Raw genomic sequence first — 26,029 nt, forward strand, 5'->3', positions numbered from 1 at the left:
GGGGATTAAGCCCAGGGGCATTCTACATTCAAGCTGCATCCCCATCCCTATTTTTTATTCATTTTGAAACAGGTCCTCATTGAGTTGCAGAGGGCCTCACTAAGTTGCTGAGGCTGTCCGCAAACCTGCAATCCTTGTCTCAGCCTCTCACGTACTGGGATTACAAGCGTGTGCTTGTAATTGTGTGTGTGCTTACAAGCCTGGCTCATCTTCTACTTAACTTTTTAAGCAGTTACTCTTTTTTCAAATATTTATACCTAAAGCCAGGTGTGGTGGAACATGACTATAATCCTAGTACGTGGGAGGCTGAAGCAGGAGAATTGCAGGTTCCAGGACAGCCTCAGCAACTTACTGAGGTGCTCATCAACGTAGACCCTATTTCAAAATAAAAAAAAAAGCAGAGTTGAGGGTGTAGCCTAGAGGTAGAAAGCCCCTGTATTCTACCCCCCCAGTAACACAAAACAAAACAAATACTTCTACCTGGTGTAGTTAATTAGTGGACACATGTGCTTCTAACTACAGGAGATGAGTAATATCTTAGTCTCACCGGGCATGGTGGTGCACTTTTGTAATCCCAGCATTTGTGAGGCTGGAACTGGAAGATTGTGGTTCGCAGATCGCCTCAGCTACTTAATGAGACCTTGTTTCAAAAATAAAAAGACTAGCCGGGCGTGGTGGCACACGCTTGTAATCCCAGCATTCGGGAGGCTGAGACCCGGAGGATCGCGGTTCACGGACAGCCTCAGCTACTTAGTGAGGCCTCTGCAACTCAGTGAGACCCAGTTCAAAATAAAGAATAAAAAATAGGGCAAGGGGTGTAGCTCGAAGGTCGAAGGCCTCTGGGTTCCATCTCCAGACCTGCAAAAATAAATAAAAAAATAAAAAATAAATAAAAAAAATAAAAAGACTAGTTGGGCGTGGTGGCACACGCTTGTAATCCCCGCGCTTGGGAGGTGGAGACAGGAGGATTGCGCAGGTTTGAAGCCAGCCATGCTGGTTTAAGAGACCCTGTTTCCAAATAAAAGATATAAAATAGGTCTGGGAGTGTAGCCTGGAGGTAGAAGGGCTTCCAGAAACCCTAGTGCCACAAAAAAATAAAAAATAAAAAAAATAAAAAGACTAAAAATAGGGCTGGGGGTATACCTCGAAAATACAATGCCCCTGGGTTTCATTCCCAGTACCCTCCCCCCAAAAAAAATCTTAATCAAAATAAAGCATTGCAGAGACTAATAAAAAAACCATGTATTGCACACATACATCAAGCACATATATTGGTCTGAAGAGAAAACGTAAAAATCTCAGCTTTATTTATTTTTATTTTTTTGCGGGTCTAGGGATGGAACCCAGGGCATTCGACCTCCAAGCTCTATCCCCTGCCTTATTTCTTATTCCTTATTTTTAAAAATTATTATTTATTATTTATTTATTTATTTATTTTGAAGGTCTGGGGATGGACAGAGGCATTTGACCTACAAGCTACACCCCCTGCCCAATTTTTTTTTTTGGTGGTACTGGGGTTCCTGGAAGCCCTTCTACCTCCGGGCTACACTCCCAGACGTATTTTTACATTTATATTTGGAAACAGGGTCTCCTAAGCCAGCGCGCGCGGCTGGCTTCGAACCTGCGCGATCCTCCTGTCTCTGCCTCCCAAGCGCGGGGATTACAAGCGTGCACCACCACGCCTGGCAGCTGCCCAATTTTTTATTATTTTGAAACAGGGTCTCACTGAGTTGCAGAGGGCCTCACTAAGTAGCTGAGGCTGTCCGCGAACCACGATCCTCCAGTCTCAGTCTCCCGAATGCTGGGATTACAAGCGTGCACCACCTCACTCGGCTTATTCTTTATTTGGAAATAGGGTCTAAGTTACAGAGTGCCTCACTAAGTAGCTGAGGCTGTCTGCGAGCCACAATCCTCCTGTCTTAGTCTCCGGAATGCTGGGATTACAAGCGTGCGCCACCATGCCCGGCTCTCGGCCTTGTTTAAATATGTGATGTGCATTTTACCCTGATACTGTTGATAGTACCAATTTTTAGCCGTAACTCTCTTCCAGCCCTCCCCCTTTGCTAGCCATAGGATAACACGCAGAGAAGAAAAGCCGCCTTTTATTTAGCTTGCGTTTTCCTCATGTCTTTGCAGACCCACGGGAGCGTGTGAAGGAAGGTGACTTGGATGTTGTTCTCAGCCCACAGAGGCGCAGCTTCGGAGGGGGCTGCCACGTGACTGCTGCTGTTGGCTCCCGCCGCGCGGGAAGCCCGTTGGAAAAAGATGGTGACGGGCTTCGCTTGCTCGGTGGACGGAGGATTGGTAGTGGCAGGATCATCTCTCCTCGGACCTTTGAGAAGGACCACCGTCTCAGCGACAAGGATCTGCGGGACTTGAGAGACAGAGATCGCGAGAGGGACTACAAGGACAAGCGTTTCCGGGTTTGTCTTCCAGCCCCTGGGCACCTCGCGTGCTGGGGTTTGGTTCTCACTTCATTTCTCCCAGGTTGCTTTAAGAACCTGGGGGAACACAGCCCGCTCTTCAGCCAGACAGGAGGAGCAGCGCTCCTGGGGCAGAGGCGTGAGGAGGTCTCCCAGCCTACAGCGCAATGTCTCCGTTTCACTCTTGACCATTGCTTACTTTATTAAGACCTTGAGTGAAGCACAGATGCTTTGACTAGAATTTTTGTTTTTAATCTTGCTCTTTGTACTTTTCCAGAGGGAGTTTGGGGACAGTAAGCGTGTCTTCGGTGAGCGTAGAAGAAACGATTCGTACACTGAAGAAGAGCCAGAATGGTTCTCAGCTGGACCCACAAGTCAGTCTGAAACTATTGAGTTGACTGGCTTTGATGATAAGATACTAGAAGAAGATCACAAAGGTAGAAAAAGAACAAGACGGCGGACGGCCTCTGTGAAGGAAGGTCAGCACAGACTGTGGAGGGAGGCTGCACTTAAGGGGAGCTGTGACTGTCCTGGGCTTCACTGTGTGTCTAAGCGTGGACACCAGGCATTAGGAGATAGCGAGTTTTTAATGTTGATTTTGAAACTGCTCCCTAAGTGAGAATTCACTGAGTGTACATTGTACTGTCTCCTGTGAGCACTGTACACAGGAAATGCTACGCTGGGATGAGAAACGTGCTAACAGTAAAGAAAGCTCTTATTCCTTTAAGCACTGCACGCTAGACAGAGTGATGTATTGTTTCTATGTGATCAGTCCTGACAGCCCTATGCAGCAGGTCCTTTATGTCCATTTTCATACAGGAGCCCGTGCAGGCTCAGAGGGCTTGAGTGACTTATCTGTCACTGAAGACTTCATAGTGAGGCTGGAAGTTGAACAACTTGCTTTTGGGCCAGATGCAGTGGTGTATAACTATAATCCCAATACTTGGGAGGCTGAGGCAGGAGGATTGTAGGTTCATAGCTAGCCTCAGCAACGTAGCCAAGATCTGTTTCAAAATAAAAAAGGCATGTGGGTGTGGGTGGGGGGGTGTATTTCAGACAGAACACTCTTGGTTTTAATGCACAGTACAGAAAAAAAAAAAGCCAGGCATAATGGGGCATGCTTATAATCCCAGTACTTGGGAGGCTGAGACAGGAGGATTGCAAGTTCACGGCTAGCCTCAGCTACTTAGGCCCTCTGCAACTTTAGCGAGACCCTGTTTCAAAATAAAGAATAAAATTACGCCTGAAGCATAGCTCAGAGGTAGAATGTCCCTGGGTTCAATCCCCAGTACCAAAAAAAAAAAAAAACGGCGGCTTTTGGAAGCCTGCCTACCTTCTTCATGCTAATAGACTGTCCCAGGTCAGTGTTTTTCAGCTATGGGATAAGCTCCTTGCTAAACCGAAGGAGCCAGAGCTAATATGTGTGAAAAGCCTGGTACTGGCCAGACACCCATAGGTGACCATCTTGGGCCAGTGGCTTGGGCAGAAGCAGCGCAGGACGTGGTGAGGAGCCAGGGGCTGCCTGGGGTCTGGTGCTCAGGCTGCTGCTAAGAAGAGATCGTCCTTGCCGGGCGTGGTGGCGCACGCTTGTAATCCCAGCATTTGGGAGGCGGAGACAGGAGGATTGTGATTTGCGGGCAGCCTCACCTACTTAGTGAGGCTCTGCAATTTAGTGAGCCCTGTTTCAAAATAAAGAATAAAAAATAGGACAGAGGGTGTAGCTCAGAGTTCGAATGCCCATGGGTTCCATTCCCACACCTGCAAAAAAAAAAATCTCAGTGGGTAGACTTTCTCCTTTGTAAGATGACAGTAGTGCCTGTCGTTTCTTTAAGGGTTACTTTTTTTTTTTTTTTTGGGGGGTGGTACTGGGGGTGGAACCCAGAGGCTTTCTACCTCCGGGCTATAGTTCCAGGCCTATTTTATATTTTATTTGGAAACAGGGTCTCACTAAGTTGCTGAGAGCCTCATTGAGTAGCTGAGGTTGGCCTCAAACCCATGCGATCCTCCTGTCTCAGCCTCCCAAGCGCTGGGATTGCAAGCGTGCCTACCACGCCTGGTATAAGGGTTACTTTTAATTCTGAAGATGAGATGATCTTGTTCAGTGAGTTTTAGTTCCTTCCAGCTGTCAGTTTTAGTTGAAAACAAACTTGGCAGATTATGTTCAACAAAAATATTTTAAAAACTTTAAAACTTGCCGGGCGTGCTGGCGCACGCTTGTAATCCCCGCGCTTGGGAGGCAGAGACAGGAGGATCGCGCTGGTTCGGAGCCAGCCGCACGTGCGTGCTGGCTTAAGAGACTCTGTTTCCAAATAAAAAGTTAAAAAATAGGTCTGGGAGTGTAGCCCGTGGGAGTGTATCCCAGAGGTAGAAAGGCTTCCAGGAACCCCAGTACCACCAAAAAAAAAAAAAAAAAAACTTTAAAACTTAAGGGAATAATCGGTGACACCTTAAAATTGCAATCAAATTAAGACTGTATGTGTATGTGTGTTACTGGGGATGGAACCCAGGGGCGAATATCCTACTTCTGAGCTACACTTCCTCCAGCCTGATTTTTTTTTTCTTTTTTCATTTTTTTCTGTTTTTTCTTTTTCTTTCTTTTTTTTTTTTTTTTCAATACTGGGGATAGAACCCAGGGGAATTATACCTCCAAGCTACCCTCCCAGCCCTATTTTCTATTCTCTACTTATTTATTTTTTGTGTGTGGTACTGGGTATAAAACTCAGGGGTATCGTATCTCTGAACCACATCACCAGCCCTATTTTTTAGTCCTTTTATTATTTACTTTTTGAAACCGTCTCACTGAGTTGCGAAGGGCCTCACTAAATAACTGAGGCTGTCCATTGGCCACAAACCTGTGATCTTCCTCTGAGCCTCCCAAATTCTGGGATTAAAAACATGCGCCACCACACCTGGTTTCAGCCTTCTATTTTTTATTCTTTATTTTGAAACAGAGTCTCACTGAGTTGCAAAGGGTATTTGCAAACTGCAATTCTCCTGTCTCAGCCTCCCACCATGGCCTTTATTATTTTTTATTTTTTGGTACTGGGGATGAAACCCAGGGGCATTCTACCTCTGGGCTACACTCCCAGACCTATTTTATATTTTATTTGGAAGCATGATCTCACTAAGCTGAGGCTGGCTTTGAACCTGCGTAATTCTCCTGTCTCAGCCTCCCAAGTACTGAGATTATAGGCATGGGCCACCACACCAGGCTAGAAGTCTGCTTTTGGAGTCATCGATGGCCTGCCGATGGCCGAGAGCGAGCGAGACTGGAGTGGTTTGCTTCATCAGACACCGGTCCTGGTGTTGCTTTCAGGCATAGTCGAGTGCAATGGAGGAGTGGCCGAAGAGGACGAGGTGGAGGCCATCCTCGCCCAGGAGCCTGCTGCCGATCAGGAGGTGCCGAGGGAAGCTGCGTTGCCTGAGCAGTCCCCAGGGGAATTTGACTTCAACGAGTTCTTTAATCTCGATAAAGTGCCGTGCTTGGCTTCGGTGAGTGTAGCAGCACACTTATTAATGTGGCTAGAGACTGAATTGTTAACGTTGACCTGGGTTTGTTTTTGTTTGTTTTGAAACAGGGTCTCACGAGGTTGATGACAGTCTCATTACTTGCTTAGGCTGTCCCCGAACCTGCCATCCTCCTGTCTCGGGCTACCAAGTAGACTGGGATTACAGGCGTGCACCATCACACCCAGCTATAATTTTTTATTATTTTTTTAGTGGTACTGGGGGTGGAACTCAGAGGCTTTTTACCTCCGAGCTATACTCCCAGACCCATTTTATATTTTATTTGGAAACAGGGTCTCACTAAGTTGCTGAGAGCCTCACTAAGTAGCTGAGGCTGGCTTCGAACCTACGTGATCCTCCTGTCTCCGTCTCCCAAGTACCGGGATTACAAGCGTGCGCCACCATGCCCGGCTATATATATATTTTTTTTTAATTTAGTGTGGGGTGTGTGTGCGTGAGCACATGCGCGCGCCCATGCCACACTGGAGATTGAACCCAGGGGCATTCTAGCTCTAAGCTATATCCCCAGCTCTATTTTTATTTTGCAACAGGTGCTCACTAGGTTCATGAGATTCTCATTATTTGCTGAGGCTGTCTTAAGGGTGTTTTTCTTTAGGTCAGCAGTGTCAAAGTTTCAAAATTGGCAACCCTTAAAACTTGAACCTTTTTTTTTTTTTTACCTAAAAACCGTTAGCTTCTTTCATCTTTCTTTCGTAGATGATAGAAGATGTTCTGGGGGAAGGGTCGGTCTCTGCCAGCCGGTTCAGCAGGTGGTTTTCTAACCCGAGCCGCTCGGGCAGCCGCTCCAGCAGCCTGGGGTCAACACCACACGAAGAGCTGGAGAGGCTCGCAGGTAGGGCTGGGTTCTGGCCTGAGTATGGAGTTGGGCTTTGTCTGACATGCTTTATTCTGTCTGCATTAGTCAGGGGCTCCTCAGGAGCAGAGAGTCCGGATATCGCAGAGCTGTTAGTTCCTTTTCATACTGTTGTCAGTAATTTTCAGTGATGTTTCGACCAATTATGACTATGTTTCTTTGCAATATCAGGTCTAGAACAAGCCATCCTCTCCCCTGGACAGAACTCGGGAAATTATTTTGCTCCTATACCATTGGAAGACCATGCTGAAAATAAAGTGGATATTTTAGAAATGCTACAGAAAGCCAAAGTGGATTTAAAACCTCTTCTTTCTAGTCTTTCTGCAAATAAAGAAAAACTTAAGGAGAGCTGTAAGTATTCAAAAATCTTCAGATATCTGAAAAAGATTAGTCAGTCTTAAAGGAATTGGCTCTAATGCAGTTTCCTTTCTGGCACTAAGGATTGAGCCCAGAGGCTTTCTATCACTGAGCCCCATCCCCAGCCTTATTTTATCATTATTACTTTTTTTATTTTTGCAGAACTAGGGACTGAACCCAGGGGCATTCTACCACCAAGCTGTACCCTCAGCCCTATTTTTTATTTATTTGAAACAGGGTCTCACTAAGTAGCTGAGGCTGTTCACGAACCTGTGATCCTCTTGTCTCAGCCTTCCAAGTATTGGGATTATAAGCATGCACTATCACATCCAATTTATTTTTTTGTTTTTTTGAAACAATCTCACTAAGTTGCTGAGGCTGACTGTGAACCTACAATCATACTGTTTCAGCCTCCCAAGTACTGGGATTACAAGTGTGTGTTACCACCTTCTGCTAAATTTTTATTTTGAGACAGGATCTTGCTTAATTACTGAGGCTGGTCTCTAACTTGCAATCCTCCAGTCTTAGCCTCCTAAGTACTGGGATTACAGTTGGACACAACTGTACCCAACTATACTGCTCTTACATCTTGTCAAATACATGATATTCTTTTTTTTGTTTATTTATTTATTTATTTATTTTTTTGCGGTACTGTACTGGGGATGGAACCCAGGGCATTCTACTTTTGAGCTATACCCCCAGCCCTTTTTTTTTTTAAACGGTCTCACTGAGTTGTAAAGGGCCTCACTAAGTAGCTGAGGCTGTCCTTGAACTGCGGTCCTCCTGTCTCAGCCTCCCAAATGCTGGGATGACAAGTGTGTGCCACCATGCTCTGCTACCCCCAGCCCTATTTTTTTTTCTTTATTTTGAACAGGGTCTCACTAAGTAACTGAGGCTATCCATGCGTGAACCATGTCCTTCTGTCTCAACCTCCCAAATGCTGGGATTACAAACATGGGCTATTCAGGCTGTGTTTATATTCTTCAGAGGATTTATTTTGTCAAATGATACATTGTGTGTATATTGGGGGATCCTAGGGATTGAATCCAAGGGCATTCTGTCCTCCAGCTACAGCCCTATTTTATTTTGAAACAGGGTCTTACTAAGTTGTTGAGGCTGACTGTAAACGTGTGGGGCACCACACTTTGCTAAACAGTACATTTTGAGATTCTTATAGTCAGTGGGTCATGGCCCCATAAGAACTTTTCCTCCAGTTGGGTGTGGTGGCGCACGCTTGTAATCCCAGTCTTGGGAGGCTGAGACAGGAGGATCACACAGGTTTGAAGCCAGCCTCAGCTATTTAGTGAGGCTCTCTGCAAGTTAGTGAAACCCTATTTCCAAATAATATATAAAGTAGGTCTGGGAGTATAGTGCGGAGATAGAAAGTTCCTGGGTTTCATCCCTAGTGCCACAAAAAAAAAAAAAAAAAAACTTTTCCTCCACATTCTTACCCAGTCCCTAGTTGTAACACCCCAGTGAGTGTTTTAATCCTCCTAAGCACAGCTTGCTCGGTTTCTCACAACTTTGCCCCAGCCTGCCAGGTTCTTGATTAAATCAGGGTGTACATCCTTAGCATCACCAGCTTAGAACTGTAACGGCCACAGTGCAGGTTCCATTCTTGCGGGTGTTAGGCTCCTTAGATTCCTGTTCCTGGTAATATGTCACAAGGTACCCTTCTGCAGGACATGCAGCAGGGGTGTCAGGTTTTATAAAGTCTAGCACCTCATGGGGCTCCCAGTTTTTAGCATCCAAGCATTGTAGGCTCAGCTTCTTCTTTCTCTGACTAAATACAACATTATAGCTTCATTTCCTTTCAGCAACTGTGATTTTAGGTGTGCCGGCATTTTTTGGCAACTTCACTTCAATTGTGAAGTAAATTATTTTCAGATTAACCGTCATGACAGCCGCAGTGAATTCTTTTTTAAGTGTCCCTTTCTTGACTTAACCCAGACTTTCTCAACTTTCAGCACATTCAGGGGTTGTGCTTTCAGTGGAAGAGGTAGAAGCAGGGCTCAAGGGCTTGAAAGTGGACCAACAAGTAAAGAACTCAACTCCCTTCATGGCAGAGCACATAGAGGAGACCCTGAATGCCGTAACCGGCAACCGGCAGCTCAAGAAGGATGGCGATATGACGGCATTCAACAAGCTCGTGAGCACCATGAAGGCAAGTGGGACTTTGCCTTCTCAGCCCAAAGTCAGTGTAAGTATTTGACGCAGACCTTACCAGCCTTTTCTCCTATCTCACTATCACTAGCCTTTTCATCTATTTCACTTTCCACTACAATAAATGGATTTTGAAAGGTATTCTAAGTTGGAATTTTGAGGGTACTGGAATTGAACCCAGGGCATTCTACCTCTGAGCTATACCCACAGCCTCATTTATTTTATGGGTTTTGTTTTGTTTTTGCTACACCCCAGCCCTATTTATTATTATTATTATTATTAATTATTATTATTCTTTTGTGGATCTGGAATTCAGGGGCATTCGACCTCTGGGCTACACCCCCTGACGTATTTTTTATTCTTCATTTTGTTTTTTTGTTTTTTGGGGGTTTTTTTTGGTGGTACTAGGGGTGGAACCCAGAGGCTTTCTACCTCCGGGCTATACTCTCAGACCTTTTTTATATTTTATTTGGAAACAGAGTCTTGCTAAATTGCTGAAAGCCTCACCAAGTAGCTGAGGCTGGCTTTGAACCTTTGCGATCCTCCTGTCTCAGCCTCCCAAGCGTGGGGATTACAAGCGTGCACCACCACGCCCGGCTTATTTTTCATTTTGATACAGAATCTTAGCTGGGCATTTGGGAGGCTGAGACCTGAGGATTGCGGTTCATGGACAGCCTCAGCTACTTAGGCCCTTTGCAACTCAGTGAGACCCTGTTTCAAAATAAAGAATAAAAAAAATAGGGCTGGGGTTTTAGCTCAGAGGTAGAATTGCCCTGGGTTCCATCCCCAGTACCGCAAAACAAACAAACAAAAAACCAAACAGGGTCTCACTGAGTTGCCAAGGGCCTCACTAAGTAGCTGAGGCTGTCCACGAACTGCAATCATCCTGTCTCAGCCTCCCAAATGCTGGGATTACAAGTGTGCTCCACCACGCCCAGTTTATCTTATGTTTTTTTTGTTTGTTTGTTTGGGGTTTTTTTTGCAGGTCTGGGGATGGAACCCAGAGGCATTTGACCTCAAGCTACATACCCTGCCCAATTTTTTATTCTTTATTTTGAAACAGGGTCTCACTGAGTTGCAGAGGGCCTCACTAAGTAGCTGAGGCTGTCCACGAACTGTGATCCTCAGGTCTCAGTTTCCCAAATGCTGGGATTACAAGCGTGTGCCACCACACCCGGCTTTTATCTTATGGTTTTGAAACAGGATTTTATTAAGTTGCTGAGGTTGGCTTTGAACCTGTGACGCTCCTATCTCAGACTCCCAAGTACTGGGATTATAGATGTGTGCCACTGGGATTATAGATGTGTGCCACTACACCTGGCTGGCTGTCTTTCTTTTCTTGCCTGCCCGCCTTTCTTTCTTTCTTTCTTTCTTTCTTTCTTTCTTTCTTTCTTTCTTTCTTTCTTTCTTTCTTTCTTTCTTTCTTTCTTTCTGCAGTACTGGGGATGGAACCCAGGGGCATTCTACCTCCAGGTTACACCTTCAGCCCTATTCTTTATTTCTGAAACAGGGTCTCACTAAGTTGTGAAGGGCTTCGTTAAGTAGTTTAGGCTGTCTGTGAACCGCAATCCTCCCATCTCAACCTCCTGAGTGCTGGAATTACAAGTGTGTGTGTGCCACCACGCCTGGCCGTTAAGGAGAATTTTTTTATTAAAATGTTTTGCATTCAGTTCCAATCCTAAATTCAGTCATAAAACACTTGGATAACTGGGCTGTTTGTCACACACAAAGTTGATATGTAGATTTTGCATGTGCATGTAAAATCTTTTCATTCCCAGATCTTTGGAAACTTTGTGATGAGAGAAGGGAAAAAGTAAGATTCTTTCTTTTTTTTTTGGTGGTACTGGGGTTCCTGGAAACCCTTCTACCTCTGGGCTACACTCCCAGACCTACTTTTATGCTTTTTTTAAATATAGAAACAGGGTTTCTTAAGCCAGTGCGCTGGCTTCGAACCTGCGCGATCCTCCTGTCTCTGCCTCCCAAGCGTGGGGATTACAAGTGTGTGCCACCACACCCAGCCTAAATTAGATATTTTTTATGACTCAAACATCCTTCTGCTGCTAAGTATCAGTTTACTTGGAAGTATGTAATATTTTCCTTTGGTCTCCAAGTAATCTGCAAATTAAGTGTGTTAAGAATGTTAAGCTGAAGTTGGGTGTGGTGGTACATGCTTGTAATCCCAGCATTTGAGAGGCTGAGACAGGAAGATCGCTGTTTACAGACAGCCTCAGCTTCTCAGTGAGGCCCTCTGCAACTAGTGAGACCCTGTTTCAAAATAAAGAATAAACCCAGGCGTGGTGGCGCATGCTTGTAATCCTAGCATTTGGGAGGCTGAGACAGGAGGATTGTGGTTCGCGGACAGCCTCAGCTACTTAGTGAGGTCCTTTGCAACTCAGACCCAGTTACAAAATAAAGAATAAAAAATAGGCCTGGCATGGTAGCGCACGCTTGTAATCCTTGCGCTTGGGAGGCAGAGACAGGAGGATTGCGCAGGTTTGAAGCCAGCCTCTCTGGCTTAAGAGACCCTGTTTCCAAATAAAAATATAAAAAAATAGGTGTCTGGGAGTGTATGCCGGAGGTAGAAGGGTTTCCAGAAACCCCAGGGCCACCAAAAAACAAATAAAAAAGAATAAAAAATAGGGCTGGGTGCAGCTCAGAGGTAGAATGATCCTGGGTTCCATCCCCAATGCATAAATAAATAAATAAATAAATAAATAAATAAATAAGTAAGTAAGTAAGTAAGTAAGTAAGTAAGTAAGTAAGTAGGGCTAAGGGCGTAGCTCAGTGGTAGAATACCCCTGGGTTCCATCTCCAGTACCACAGCAGCAAAAAAAGAATGTTAACTGGGCGTGTGGCGCACGCTTGTAATCCCCATGCTTGGGAGGCTGAGACAGAAGGATCCACAGGTTTGAAGCAGCCTCAGCTACTAACTGAGGCTCTCAGCAACTTAGTGAGACCCTCTTTCCAAATAAAAGTATAAAATAGGTCCGGGAGTATAGCCCACAGGTAGAAAACCCCTGGGTTCCACCCCCAGTATCACCAAAAAACAAAAAAAAGAATGTTAAAGCAGGACATAATAGCATGCACCCGTAATCCCAGCTGCCTGAGTTTCCAAGGCAGGAGGATTGAAAATGCAAGGCCAATCTGGGAAATTTAATGAGACCTCCTCTCAGTAAAATATAAAGAACGAGAAAGAGTGCAGCAGTAGAGCATCTGCCTAGCAAGCATGAAGCCCTAGGTTTGATGCCCCGTACCACACACATACACAAGTTAAAACCAGTTTTCCTTTGACTTTTTCTAGCGAAATCTTGAAAGCCATTTGATGTCCCCTGCCGAGATTCCAGGCCAGCCTGTTCCTAAGAACATTCTGCAGGTATGTTACATCCTATACCCAGGCCTCGGAATCCTAACAGCAGTCCTTTAAGCTGGTTCTTCATGGGGATCCATCCATCTTTGGGTCTTAGAGAATGACCTTTGTTGACTGGCAGTCAACGAAGTGATACTGCTGCCTGAAGTAGCGCTCTCCTGCTGCTACTCAGGAAGAGGAGGGAAAGCAGGGTGGCTGTAAAGGTGGCAGAGTAAGCCCTTGATTTCTGGTTTGCAGGTATAGAAATTGTGGGAAAGAACCTGTATGGATAGCATTAACTTAAAGCAAGTGTGGCCAGCTGAATACTGATAGGTGATACATGTGTACATGCCAGGTCCTCCAGTAGAGTTCAAGGGAGGTTTATCACCTGTCTTCCCAAAGTTGATCCATAGTTCACAGCTTCTGACCAGAAGGAAGAACTAGGTTTGTTGATAGTGATTTGGCTTTTCTGTCTTCAGGAACTTCTGGGTCAACCAGTCCAGAGACCTGCTTCTTCCAATCTTCTGAGTGGCCTTATGGGGAGCTTAGAGCCTACTGCACCTTTACTGGGCCAAAGAGTACCCTCTCCTCCCATGTCACAAGTGTTTCAAACGCGAGCAGCCTCAGCAGACTACCTTCGCCCGAGAATACCATCACCTATTGGTAACGAGTCTTCTTGTGTGTGCGTGTGGTGCTGGGGAGTGCCCAGGGCCTCGTGGGCCTGTGCTGTCCAGCGCAGGAACTGATCTCCCTTACACATGTACAGGTTATGCTTTTCCCCTACAACAGGCATTCTTTTCATGGGCATCCCTGAAGAGTTTTAAAAGAAATATGTAGGAGCCAGGTGTGGTGGCACACGCTTGTAATCCTACCATTTGGGAGGCCACGGTTCAAGGCCAGCCTTAGCTACTTAGACTCTCTGTGATTCAGTGAGACCCTGTTTCAAAACAATAAAGAATAAAAAATAGGGCTGGGGGTGTCGCTCAGAGGTAGAATGCCCCTGGGTTCCATCACTAGTACTGCAAAGAAATGAAAAAAGAAAGGAATACACTCATTGGAGGGAGGAGTGGAGTTAAAAGCAGGATTTTTAAGCCAGGCTTGGTATTGCACACTTGTAATTCTAGTACTTGGGAGGCTGAGATAGGAGGATCTGGGTTCACAGACAGCCTCAGCTACTTTGGACTTCTCCAACTTAGTGAGACCCTGTTTCAAAATAAAGAATAATGCTGGGCGTGGTGGCGCACGCTTATATCCCTGCGCTTGGGAGGCAGAGACAGGAGGATCGCACAGGTTCGAAGCCAGCCGCACGCACTGGCTTAGGAGACCCTGTTTCCAAATAAAAATGTAAAAATAGGTCTGGGAGTGTAGCCCGGAGGTAGAAGGGCTTCCAGGAACCCCAGTACCACAAAAAAAAACAAAAAACAAAGAGTGAAAATTTGGGCTTGGGTTGTAGCTTGGAGGTAGAATGCCCCTGGTTTCCATCCCCAGCATAAAAAAAAAAGACTTCTGGATTAATATGTTTATGTTGTTCGTTTTGTCCTTAAGATTAAATTGGAGCTAAGCAGGGTGGCACTCACTTTTAATCCCAGGACGTGGGAGGCTTAGACAGGAGAATTGCAGGTTCATGGCCAGCCTCAGCCACTTAATAAGACCCTATTTAAAAAAGAAAATGACAGCCAGGCGTGGTGGCACACGCTTGTAATCCCCGCGCTTGGGAGGCTGAGACAGGAGGATGGCACAGGTTCGAAGCCAGCCTCAGCAACTTAGTGAGACCCTGTTTCCAAATAAAATAGAAAATAGGTCTGGGAGTATAGCCTGGAGGCAGAAAGCCTCTGAGTTCCACCCCCAGTACCACCAAAAAAAAAAAAAAAAAAAAAATGACATAGGCCCTTGGCTCAGAATGCTCAGAGGTACATGTAGCTCTTTAGTCTTCCTCTTTTTTTTTTTTTTTTTTTTTTTTTTTTGCGGGTCTGGGGATGGAACCCAGAGGCATTCGGCCTCCAAGCTATACCCCCTGCCCTATTTTTTATTCTATATATTTTTTGTGGTACTGGGGTTCCTGGAAGCCCTTATACCTCCGGGCTACACTCCCAGACCTATTTTTTTTATATTTTTATTTGGAAACGGTATCCTAAGCCCTGCGCAGCTGGCTTCAAACCTACGTGATCCTCCTGTCTCTGCCTCCCAAGCGCAGGGATTACAAGCGTGCGCCACCATGCCCGGCCTTTATTCTATATTTTGAAACAGGGTCTCACTAAGTTGCAGAGGGCCTCATTAAGTAGCTGAGGCTGTCCGCGAACTGCGATCCTACGGTCTCAGCCTCCCAAATGCTGGGATTACAAGCGTCACCACCATACCTGGCTTTTGTCTTCCATATTTTGAGAATTCTGTTTTGCTTTGTTTTGTTTTGTTTGCAGTACTGGGGATTGAACCCAGGGCCATTTTACCTCTGAGCTACATCCTCAACTCTATTTTTTATTTCTTTTTTGAAACAGGGTCTTACTAAATTGCAGAAGGCCTCAGTTGAGGTTGGCTGTGAACCTGCAATCCTCCTGTCAGCCTCCCAAGTACTGAGATTATAAGTGTGTGCCACCACGCCCAGCACATATTTGGAAAATTCAATTCAAAAAAGTTAACTTCTTAAGCTTTTCCTTGATAAAAAGTCAAAGCTGGATGTAGTGGTATATGCTTATAATCCCAGTGTTTGAGCAGCTGAGAGGAGGATCACAGGTTTGAGGCCTCAGGAACTTAGCGAAGCCCTCTGCAACTTATCGAGACCCTGTTTCAAAAAAAAAAAAAAAAAAAAAAACACTTAGGTAGTATCTCAGAGATAGAAAGTCCCTAGGTTCAATCCCCTTACCAAAAAAATAATCTGAATGTGGTGACACCTGATTTTTTTTTTTTTTTTTTTTTTTTTTTTTTTTGTGGTACTGGGGTTCCTGGAAGCCCTTCTACCTCCGGGCTATACTCCCAGACCTATTTTTACAGTTTTATTTGGAAACAGGGTCTCCTAAGCCAGTGCGCATGGCTGGCTTCGAACCTGCGTGATCCTCCTGTCTCTGCCTCCCAAGCGCGGGGATTACAAGCGTGCGCCACCACGCCCGGCCTATGTGGTGACACCTATTTTTAATCCCAGTACTTGGGAGGCTGAGACAGGAGGATGCAGGTTTGCAGCCGGCCTCAGCCAACTTAGGTCCTCTGCAACTTAGTGAGACCCTGTTTCCAAACAAAAGGATAAAATAGGGGTGGGGGTGTAGCTTGAAGGTTAAGTGCTCCTGGGCTCCATCCCCAGTATCACACACATACCAAAAAAACAGAAATAGTAGTCAGAGAATAGGGGCTCTTTGTGAAGCTACAAGACTTCATAGTGGATTGTCTGATTCAGGATGTGACTGATAGAAGCGCTTCCAGGAAGTGTGTCCTGCAGTGCTGGCCAGCCATACCATGGGAGGCAGCATGTGAATTGTCCGCAGTCAGGGAGATGGGATTCTGGGGGAGGAGTGTGAGCCCAAGCACACCATCATGGGCCTTGCTTTGGTATCAGATGCTTCGTGAGCATGGCCAAGTTAACTGGCTAGCAAAGTTCTCCTTCAGAGAGGCCTTGATTCTGAAAGGGACAAAGGTTACAGAGTAGAGGGACAGTGGGTAGACAGCAATTTGGATCATAAGCTCTAACTGGGGCCCGTGTCCCTCACTGAGAAGGACAGAGGAAGAGTGCTGCTCTCAGCTCAGGGAGCCGGTGCTTCTCAACAAGATGGTGGCGTCCAGGGAGGAGCAGCGCGAGGGGCGAGCTGCCCGGATCAACCAACGCGGGCTTGCCTCTCATCCATTCTCTGACTCTCCCAACAGGTTTCACACCAGGACCACAGCAGCTTCTTGGGGATCCATTCCAAAGCATGCACAAGCCCGTGAGCCCTGTGACAGTCCAGGTGAGGCGCACACCCACCTTCGCTTGCTCTTCTTTGTTGCCTCATAGACGGAGCAGTGAATAGCTACAATGCTTGGAAGTGGCTTTGCAGCAGTGGAGCTACTTGGTTTATTTTGCTGTGGTATAGTAGTTCCAGTTCAGGCTAGAAAATGGCCAGTGAGCCGGGTTTGGTAGCACACACCTGCAATCCCAATATTCAGAAGGCAGAGACAGGATCGCAGATTCACAGCCAGCCTCAGCAACTTAGCCACACTTTGTTTCAAAATTAAAAAGGGCTGGAGCCAGGCATGGTGGCGCACGCTTGTAATCCCAGCATTTGGGAGGCTGAGGCAGGAGGATCGCGGTTCACGGACAGCCTCAGCTTCTTAGGCCCTCTGCAACTCAGTGAGACCCTGTTTCAAGAATAAAAATAGGGCTGGGGATGTAGCTTGGAGGGAAGATGCCCCTGGGTTACATTCCAAGTAACACACACACACACACACACACCCAGGTGTGCCGAGCGTGGTGGCGCACGCTTGTAATCCCCGCGCTTGGGAGATGGAGACAGGAGGATCGCACAGGTTCAAAGCCAGCCTTGCTGGCTTAAGAGACCCTGTTTCCAAAAATAAAAAAGTATAAAATAAGTCTGGGAGTGTAGCCCTGAGGTAGACAGGTTTCCAGGAACCCCAGTACCACCAAAAAAAAAAAAAAGGGCTGGGGTGTCACGGAATTCAGTACCCGATACCAAAAATAACATACTTGCAATGAATGGTACCATAATTTCTTCAAGTCTGCAATATCTGATGTTTCTGGGTTGCTGCTAAAACACCTAAAGGGGAAGAGAGCTGCGTGTAGAAAGTGCAGTGGCTGCCCTGCTCACCCTGCTGCCACTTTTCTCCTGCAGATGAGCCATCTGGAGCTGCAGCAGGCCGCTCTGGAGGGGCTGGCCCTGCCCCAGGACCTTGCAGTACAAGCCACAAACTTCTACCAGCCTGGTTTTGGCAAACCACAGGTGGACAGAACCAGAGATGGATTCAGAAACAGGTACGTTACTAATCCAACCTGTGTGGGTTTGAGTATTGATTTGCAAATAAAGTTTTCCTCAGGTTAGTAAATTACTTATCCACTGTACAGTTTATTGCACGCCCTGAGAGGTTGCGTAAAACATGGTGGCAATTCCACCCCACTTCAGGTGTTACCAGTACAGGAAGTACGATTGACTTTGATTGTAGAGACATCAGTATAGAGAAGTGCACATTAAGTGCCGGGGCTGGCTTTAGGACCTGCAGTTTGGGTGACTGGTGGTTCACACTGATAATTGGTTTGTTCACAGGCAACAGCGCGTCACCAAGTCACCAGCACCGGTGCACCGAGGGAATTCCTCCTCCCCGGCCCCTGCTGCCTCCATCACGAGCATGGTCAGTGTCCTGAGTGATTAGAAGGACTGGTCATACCTGTGTTAGGTAGTATGTGCCCTGAGGTGTCCCTGATTTTTAGTGAGGCCTTCTGCAACTCAGTGAGACCCTGTTTCAAAAAAATAAAAAAGATGCCGGGCGTGGTGGGCACGCTTGTGATCCCCACCCTTGGGAGGCGGAGACAGGAGGATCGCGCAGGTTCGAAGCCAGCCGTGTTGGCTTAAAGAGACCCTGTTCCCAAATAAAAAATATAAAATAGGACTGGGAGTGTAGCTTGGAGGTACAGTGACCCAGGGTTCCATCTCCAGTACCACCAAAAAAAAAAAAAAAAGGGCAGGGGGTATAGCTTGGAGGTGGAATGCCCCTGGGTTCCATCCCCAATTCTTAATAAAAAGGGGGGAGAGAGCTTGGGGTTCAGAGGGGAAATGCCCCAGTGCCTCCATGTCCAACCCCCAGTACCAAAAATGGTAATATTTAGGAATTTTCCAATAACCAAATTAAGAAAATTAAGAGAAACATCAGGAGCATGGAGTCCTTTAGGTTCTGCGGTTCTCTCTGAAACACCCTTTTGCACATGAAAGGTGAGCTCTGCTCGGGGAGCTGGCGCGCGCCTCCTCCCAGCCTGGTCGCAGGTGGGGAAGTGAATGAGCAGTAGCCTGGCGGGTAGCAGGGAAGGCGCCTAAGTGCTGATGCCAGTCGCTTCTTTCTGCAGCTCTCTCCTTCCTTCACCCCTACCTCAGTGATCCGGAAGATGTACGAGAGCAAGGAGAAAAGCAGAGAGGAGCCAGCTTCTGGAAAAGCAGCTCCTGGTGACAGGAAGGAGGATGCTCAGAAGGCCAGTGAAGGTACGTGCAGCTGAGCTGCCGCGAAACGTGGCCCCGCTGCTGACCAGCCCGCCCTGCTGCCCTGGGCCCTGCTCCATGACACAGATGCACTGCTCAGTCTCCTGATGCTCTGCATTCTGATTAACCTGAGTGCTGCGAGCGCAAGGTTAAAAGAATGAGCTTTAGCCGGGTGTGGAGGTGCACACTTAGTCATCCCAGCATTCGGGAGGGTGAGACCGGAGGACCGCGGTTCTCAGACAGCCTCAGCTACTTAGTGAGGCCCTTTGCAACTCAGTGAGACCGTTTCAAAATAAAGAATAAAAAATAGGTCTGGGAGTGTAGCCCGGAGGTAGAAGGGCTTCCATGAACTGCAGTACCACAAATAAATAAATAAATAAATAAATAAATAAATAAATAAATAAATAAATAAATAATAAATAATAGAGTAAAAAATAGGGCAGAGGGTGTAGCTCAGAGGTCAAATGCCCCTGGGTTCCATCCCCAGACCCACACAAAAAAAGTATACAGGAAGTGTGTGAGGGGAGAGTGAGTTGTTTAGTGGGGATTGCGAAGGACATGGTGACACAGATGGGGTTTTGAGTGTGTGTGTGTGTGTGTGGTACTATTTCTTTATTTTTATTTTGAAACAGGGCCTCACTGGGTTGATGAGTCTAACTAACTTCTGAAGTTGTCCTTGAACCTGCGATCCTCCTGTCTCAGCCTCCCAAGCGCTGGGATTACAAGTGTGCGCCACCATGCCTGGCTCTGAGGTGTTTTTTTCCCCTCTGTGAAGGCTTGTGGGAGGAGAACAAATTGAAATCCTGTTGGTCCTATTAGAGTACAGATTCTTTTTGTGTGTGTGTGGTACTGGGGGTGGAACCCAGGGGCTTTCTACCTCCGGGTTATACTCCCAGACCTATATTATACTTTATTTTGAAACAGGGTCTAAGTTGCCGAGAGCCTCACTAAGTAGCTGAGGCTGGCTTCGAACTTGTGCAATCCTCCTGTCTCAGCCTCCCAAGTGCAGGGATTACAAGCCTGCACCACCACGCCCGGCTTAAAAGTACAGATTCTTTAACCAGACTTTAATTGCTGTTTTGTGTTATGGATTCTATTTTATACGTGCTTTGCTTTATTTTCTTCTTAGGCTGAAAAGCATGTTTATTCCAAAAAGCTGATGAGGACGAGACTAACTCCTATATAAGTCCACCACTGTAAAACAGGATACCCAATTACGTTAGGCCACCAGGCCAAGGAATATTAGAGAGTGGACTTCCTCTCACTCCCCATACTAGGGGTTGAACCCAGGGGTGCTCTAGCACTGAACTACATTCCCAGACTTTTATTTTGAAGCAGTCTCATTAAATGGATATGGTTGGCCTCCAACTTTCAGTCCTCTTGCCTCAACCCCTTGAGTGCCTAGGATTATAGGAATGGCCCGCTGCACTTGGGCAGATGTAGGCTCTCTGTGTGTGTTGCTGAGGATTGAACCCCTCACTGAAGCCTGGCTGTATGGCTGAGGTTAGCCTCAAACCTGAGATCCTCTTATTTCAGCCTCCCAATTACAGGCATACCCTGCCACACCTGGCTTGAGATGTAGGCAAGACGGGAGGATCGCAGGTTGGAGGCCAGTGCACACTAATTTACCAAGAACCTATTTCAAAATAAAAATAAAGCTGCTGGGTGCGGTGGCGCACGCTTGTAATCCCAGCACTTGGGAGGAGGAAACCGGGGGATCACGATTTGCAGACAGCCTCAGCTACTTACCGAGGCCCTCTGCAACTCAGTGAGACCCTGTTTAAAAAATAAAATGAAGACTAAAAACTAGGGCTGGGGGTGTAGCTCGGAGGTACAATGCTCCTGGGTTCCATCCCTGATACCGTAAAAAAATTTTTTTAAATAAAAATAAAGAACTGGAGTTATGGCTCAGTAGTAAGAACACTCCTGGGTTTAATTCCCATTACTATCAACAACAAAAAAACTGTTTTTCTTCATAGTCAGGAACGTAGCTCGGTGTTAGACACCTGACTGGCAAGCACAAAGCTGGGGGGAGGCATTTATTCCAGGGAAGAATATAAAATTCAAGTCTAGCTGGGCATGCAGCGCACACTTGTAATTCAGCATTTGGGAGGCTGAGATGGGAGGATTGGGTTTGTGGCCAGCCTCAACTACTTAGGCCTTTTCTAACTCAGTGAGACTTTGTTTCAAAATAAAGAATAAAAAAATGGGGCTGAGCCAGGTTGTGTCACATGCTTATAATGCCAGCATTCAGGAGGCTGAGATGGGAGGATCTAGGTTTCCAGACAGCCTCGGCTACTTAAGCCCTTTGCAACTCAGTGAGACCCTGTTTCAAAAAAAAAAAAAAAAAAAAAAATAGGGCTAAGAGGGCATCTTGGAGGTAGACCGCCCCTGGGTTCCATCCCTAGTACTGCAATAAAAAAAAATTTTTTTTTAGTCTAATCTTAGCTCTATCCCTGACTACTACAATCATGACTCACAATTTACCATATAGTCCTCTAAAAAAAAAAATTTTTTTTTTTTGCGGGTCTAGGGGTGGAACCCAGGGGCATTTGACCTCTGAACCACACCCCCTCCCTCACTAAGTAGCTGAGGCTGTCCGCGAACCACGATCCTTCGGTCTCATCCTCCCGAATGCTGGGATTACAAGTGTGCACCACCACGCCCGACTAGTCCTCTAAATTTAATGAGATGGAATAAGAATTGAGATTTAATGAACCTTTGGGGAGACCATATAGTTGGGAAAGCTTTGTCAATACCAAAATATTTTGTCTGAATCCTTACAGAGAACATGTTGTCATCTAACTCCATACCTAATGCTGATCGGGACTCTTCTACAACAAATCCCAAATTGTCAACTTTACAGCGGTCTTCATGTTCCACCCCATTGTCCCAGAGCAACCGTTACACCAAAGAACAAGACTACCGACCTAAAGCAGCTGGCAGAACATCCACGCTGGCGTCCCCGGTCCCCGGAACACCCTTCCTCCGCCCTGTCCACCAGGTCCCCCTTGTTCCTCACGTTCCTATTGTGAGGCCGGCCCATCAGCTGCACCCAGGGCTGGTCCAGAGGATGCTGGCCCAGGGAGTCCATCCACAGCATCTTCCAAGTTTGCTCCAGGCTGGTGAGTGGGTTGTTGTTTTTTTTGTGTTTTTTTTTGTACTGAGAATAGAACCCAGGGGCATTCTACCTCCAAGCTACACCCCCAGCCCTATTATATTTTAATTTTGAAACAGGGTCTTGCTAGGTTGATGAGTCTCACTACTTGCTGAAGCTGTTCTCAAGCCTGGGACCCTCTTATCTCAGCCTCCCAAGTACTGGGATTGCAGGCGTGCACCACCATGCCCAGCTCAGGCTGGTGAGTTTCTGACCTGCCTTGTGTATAGTGTGACAGCAGTTGCTGGTGCTGTTAAATGTATTTCCAGGTTTTCATTTCTACAAAAATGTTACTAGATCCTTCCATTAAATTGATGGGCAAGGGGAATAATCTAATCCATCCCTTAGTCCATTAGAAGATTAGGTCCCACTGGGCGTGGTGGCGCACGCTTGTAATCCCTGGGCTTGGGAGGCAGAGACAGGAGGATCGTGCAGGTTCGAAACCAGCCTCACTGGCTTAAGAGACCCTGTTTCCAAATTTAGAAAAGTACAAAATAGGTCTGGGAGTGTAGCTCAGAGGTAAAAGGGTTTTCAGGAACCCCAGTACCACCAAAAAAAAAAAAAAAAAAAAAAGTCTGGGGGGTATAGCTCAGAGGTAGAGTGCCCCTGGGTTCTATCACCAGTACCAGGAAAAAAAAAAAAAAGAATTCTTCAACTGGGTGTGGTGCACACTTGGAATCCCAGTACTTGGGAGGCTGAGGCAGGAGGATCAAGGTTTCTGGCCAGCCTCAGTTACTTCTTGAGACCCTCTGCAACTTATTGAGTTTTTCAAAATAAAAAAAAATTAGGAGCTGGGCATGGTGGCACAAGCTTGTAATCCCCGCACTTGGGAGGCTGAGACAGGAGGATCATACAGGTTCAAAGCCAGCCTCAGCTACTTAGTGAGGCTCTCAGCTACTTAGTGAGACCCTGTTTCCAAAAAAAAAAAAATAGGTCTGGGAGTATATCCCAGAGGTAGAAAGCCCCTGGGTTCCACCCCCAGTACCACCAAAAAAAAAAAAAAAAAAAAAAAATTAGGGTTGGAGATGGTGTTTGGAGGTAGAATGCCCCTGGGTTTCATCCCTAGTACCGCGCGCGCACACACACCTTCATTCATCTAGGTGTGGGGGTACACTTGGAATCCCAGTACTTGGGAGGCTGAGGCAGGAGGACCACAGGTTCAGGTCAGCCCCAGCAAATTAGTGAGGCCCTCCACAACTTAGTGAGACCTGTTTCAAAATAAAATAATGAAATAGGGCTGGGAGTTTAACTAGAGGTAGAATGCCTGGGGACTGAGCTCAGGGGAGTTCTTCCTCTGAGCTACCCTGTATCTTTTTTATTAGGCTGCTTGCTGAGGGCTGAGGGCCTCTCCAAGCTGCTGAGGCTGGCCTGGAACCTGGGATCCTCCTGTGTTAGCCTCCCAAGTGCTGGAATTACGGGCATGTCCTACAATGCCCACCCAGCTGCACTCTTTTTTGTTTGTTTGGCGGTACTGGGGATAGAATCCAGGCACATTCTACCTCCAAACCACACCCTCAGCCGTAGTTTTTAGTCTTTTTTATTTATTATTATTAGTGTGGGGGGGGTCCTGGGGATGGACCCAGGGGCCTCTACCTCTGGGCTACACCCCCGACCTATTTTATATTTATTTTGAAACAGGGTCTAAGTTGCTGAGAGCCTCACTAAGCTGAGGCTGGTTTCTTTTTTTTTTTTTTTTTTTTTTTTTTTCTCGGGTCTCGGGGTGGAACCCAGGGGCATTTCAACCTCTGAGCTACACCTCCTACCCTATTTTTTATTCTTTATTTTGAAACCGGGTCTCACTGACTTGTAGAGGGCCTCGCTAAGTAGCTGAGGCTGTCCGCGAACCGCGATCCTCAGGTCTCAGCCTCCCAAATGCTGGGATGACAAGCGTGGGCCACCACGCCCAGCTGCTGAGGCTGGTTTCGAACCTGTGAGATCCTCCTGTCTCAACCTCCCAAGTGCAGGGATTACAAGCGTGTGCTAGCTACCACGCCCGGCTCCAGCTTCTTATTCTTTATTTTGAAACAGGGTCTAAATTGCGGAGGGCCTTACTAAGTAGCTGAAGCTGTCCGTGAACCACGATCCTTCGGTCTCAGCCTCCTGAATGCTGGGATTACAAGCGTGCGCCACCATGCCCGGCTACTGCATTCTTCATTCTTAGTAAACTCCCAGATCTGCAAAATTGTTACAAAGCTGAAAATTTTCAGGCACATTGACTGACTTTTCAGCAGTTTTTTCTTTATGCCCAACAGGTGTACTTCCTCCTGGGGTGGACCTGTCTCACTTACAGGGACTGTCTGGCCCCATCCTGGGTCAGCCCTTTTACCCTTTACCTGCTGCTAGTCACCCTCTCCTGAACCCTCGTCCTGGGACCCCTCTGCATCTGGCCGTGATGCAGCAGCAGCTCCAGCGCTCAGGTAGGCTCTGGGACGGCCTGCGAGCTGTGGATGGGCTGAGGAGGCGTGAAGATTTTAGGGGTGAAGCAAAACTGACACTTGTTCCGTAACTTTTCCTAGCAAGACTAGAGAACAAGATGACGTAAACCAACTTCTTTGAGCTTTGGGATTATTGTTCTGAAAGGTAGCAGAAAGCTAGGGTGGACTAACTTGCCTTGTCCACCAGCTCGTAGGACAGGATGCTGAGTCTTCCTGCAGAGCATCAGCACGGGGCCTGCCCAGGGCAGATGCTCTCAGACCAGTGTCAGTGTTTCTGGGGTGTGGCTGTTTGCTTTGGGGAGTGGCCACATTATGGGGGGTTAATGTTGATGGCTTCTGAATAGCATTCTGCTAAGGTGTTTTCAAAAGAAGCCCTAGAGCCGGGCGTGGTGGGCATGCTTGTAATCCCCGCGCTTGGGAGGCTGAGACAGGAGGATCGCATGGGTTAGAAGCCAGCCTCAGCAACTTAGTGAGGCTCTCAGCAACTTAGTGAGACCCTGTTTCCAAATAAAGTATAAAATAGGTCTGGGAGTATAGCCCAGAGGTAGAAAGCCTCTGGGTTCCACCTCCAGTACCACACACACAAAAAAAGCCCTAGAATCTTCTGGTAAAGACTTGGGAGTTTTACAGATAGGGTTTTGGTGAATTGGGGCTAATGGGGAACCGTTTTCCACCTCATGCTCGGAACCACCCTTCTCATCTCCACAGTCCTGCACCCTTCAGGCTCTGGTACCCAGGCAGCAGCTGTCAGCGTCCAGACGACCCCGCAGAATGTGCCCAGCCGCTCAGGCCTGCCCCACTTGCACTCCCAGCTGGAGCATCGCCCCAGCCAGAGGAGCAGCTCCCCCGTGGGCCTGGCCAAGTGGTTCGGCTCAGATGTGCTACAGCAGCCCCTGCCCTCCATGCCTGCCAAAGTCATCAGTGTGGATGAATTGGAATACCGACAGTGAGTGCGAAGGCAGGCTCACGGCGCCTGGACCCGCGGTGGCGCCCTGCTCAGGACTCTGCTTCCTCGTCTCTGATTGGTTAATGGGTCTTCACATTGTGCACTCTGGGTGAAGCTGTTCAGGGGACTCATGTGCCTGGCGTGGTCTGCGTTACGATGGAAGGATCTTAACCAATTGAGTGGAGCCTACCTGGTCTCCATACGGGATGCACGGTGTTGTCAATCCTCGAAACAGTCTCTTTTTCTTTTTTTGTAAAATATGTGAATGAAGTGTTGGTGTCTTCACCAAGAGATGGCACCTAAGGGTTCTGAGAAAATAAATGTATAGGCCCTTATGTACAGACCTGTCTATAAACAACTTTTGTACATACATATAGGATAGCCTTTTTGAACTTATACAGCTGTACATAAAAGTAGTTATTAGTTAAGCCTGTGTCTACATTTTACTTTTTTTCACTTGTACACTTGGGACTTTTTTCTTTTGTTGATTAAAGTTGCATATGCTAAGTGTGTGAATGAAGTGGATGGCATCACTGAGTCACTCCCTCCCTGGTTTCTAACAGCTGAGCCAAGAGGTTCCTTGAGGGAAATAACGTGTTCTAATTTTTCTTCAAATTAATGGAATTGAGCCAGGCATGGTGGCACCTGCTGGTAATC

The 26,029-nt window shown here is 46.8% G+C and overlaps 1 protein-coding gene across 2 annotated transcripts in view; it reads left to right on the plus strand.

The window, feature by feature from the left end:
• The window catches only part of EIF4ENIF1 (eukaryotic translation initiation factor 4E nuclear import factor 1), a gene marked incomplete at both ends in the record, with an annotated part of 43,997 nt that extends 18,621 nt beyond the window's left edge, over positions 1-25,376 (plus strand). Inside the window, 15 exons of one of the 2 annotated variants that reach the window (XM_080717655.1) lie at positions 2,137-2,423; positions 2,701-2,902; positions 5,740-5,915; positions 6,648-6,783; positions 6,976-7,155; positions 9,129-9,361; positions 12,626-12,697; positions 13,150-13,333; positions 16,520-16,599; positions 17,482-17,621; positions 17,911-17,995; positions 18,705-18,837; positions 21,621-21,959; positions 24,244-24,408; positions 25,135-25,376. In XM_080717655.1, the coding sequence (XP_080573781.1) occupies positions 2,137-2,423; positions 2,701-2,902; positions 5,740-5,915; positions 6,648-6,783; positions 6,976-7,155; positions 9,129-9,361; positions 12,626-12,697; positions 13,150-13,333; positions 16,520-16,599; positions 17,482-17,621; positions 17,911-17,995; positions 18,705-18,837; positions 21,621-21,959; positions 24,244-24,408; positions 25,135-25,376 (2,654 nt within the window). The remainder of the gene's footprint in view (positions 1-2,136; positions 2,424-2,700; positions 2,903-5,739; positions 5,916-6,647; positions 6,784-6,975; positions 7,156-9,128; positions 9,362-12,625; positions 12,698-13,149; positions 13,334-16,519; positions 16,600-17,481; positions 17,622-17,910; positions 17,996-18,704; positions 18,838-21,620; positions 21,960-24,243; positions 24,409-25,134) is intronic. The other variant, XM_080717654.1, reaches the window with a different exon arrangement.
• Positions 25,377-26,029: the final 653 nt, after the last annotated feature.

The sequence above is a fragment of the Muscardinus avellanarius genome (assembly GCF_963383645.1).
Source record: "Muscardinus avellanarius genome assembly, chromosome: 21".
NCBI lineage: Eukaryota > Metazoa > Chordata > Mammalia > Rodentia > Gliridae > Muscardinus > Muscardinus avellanarius.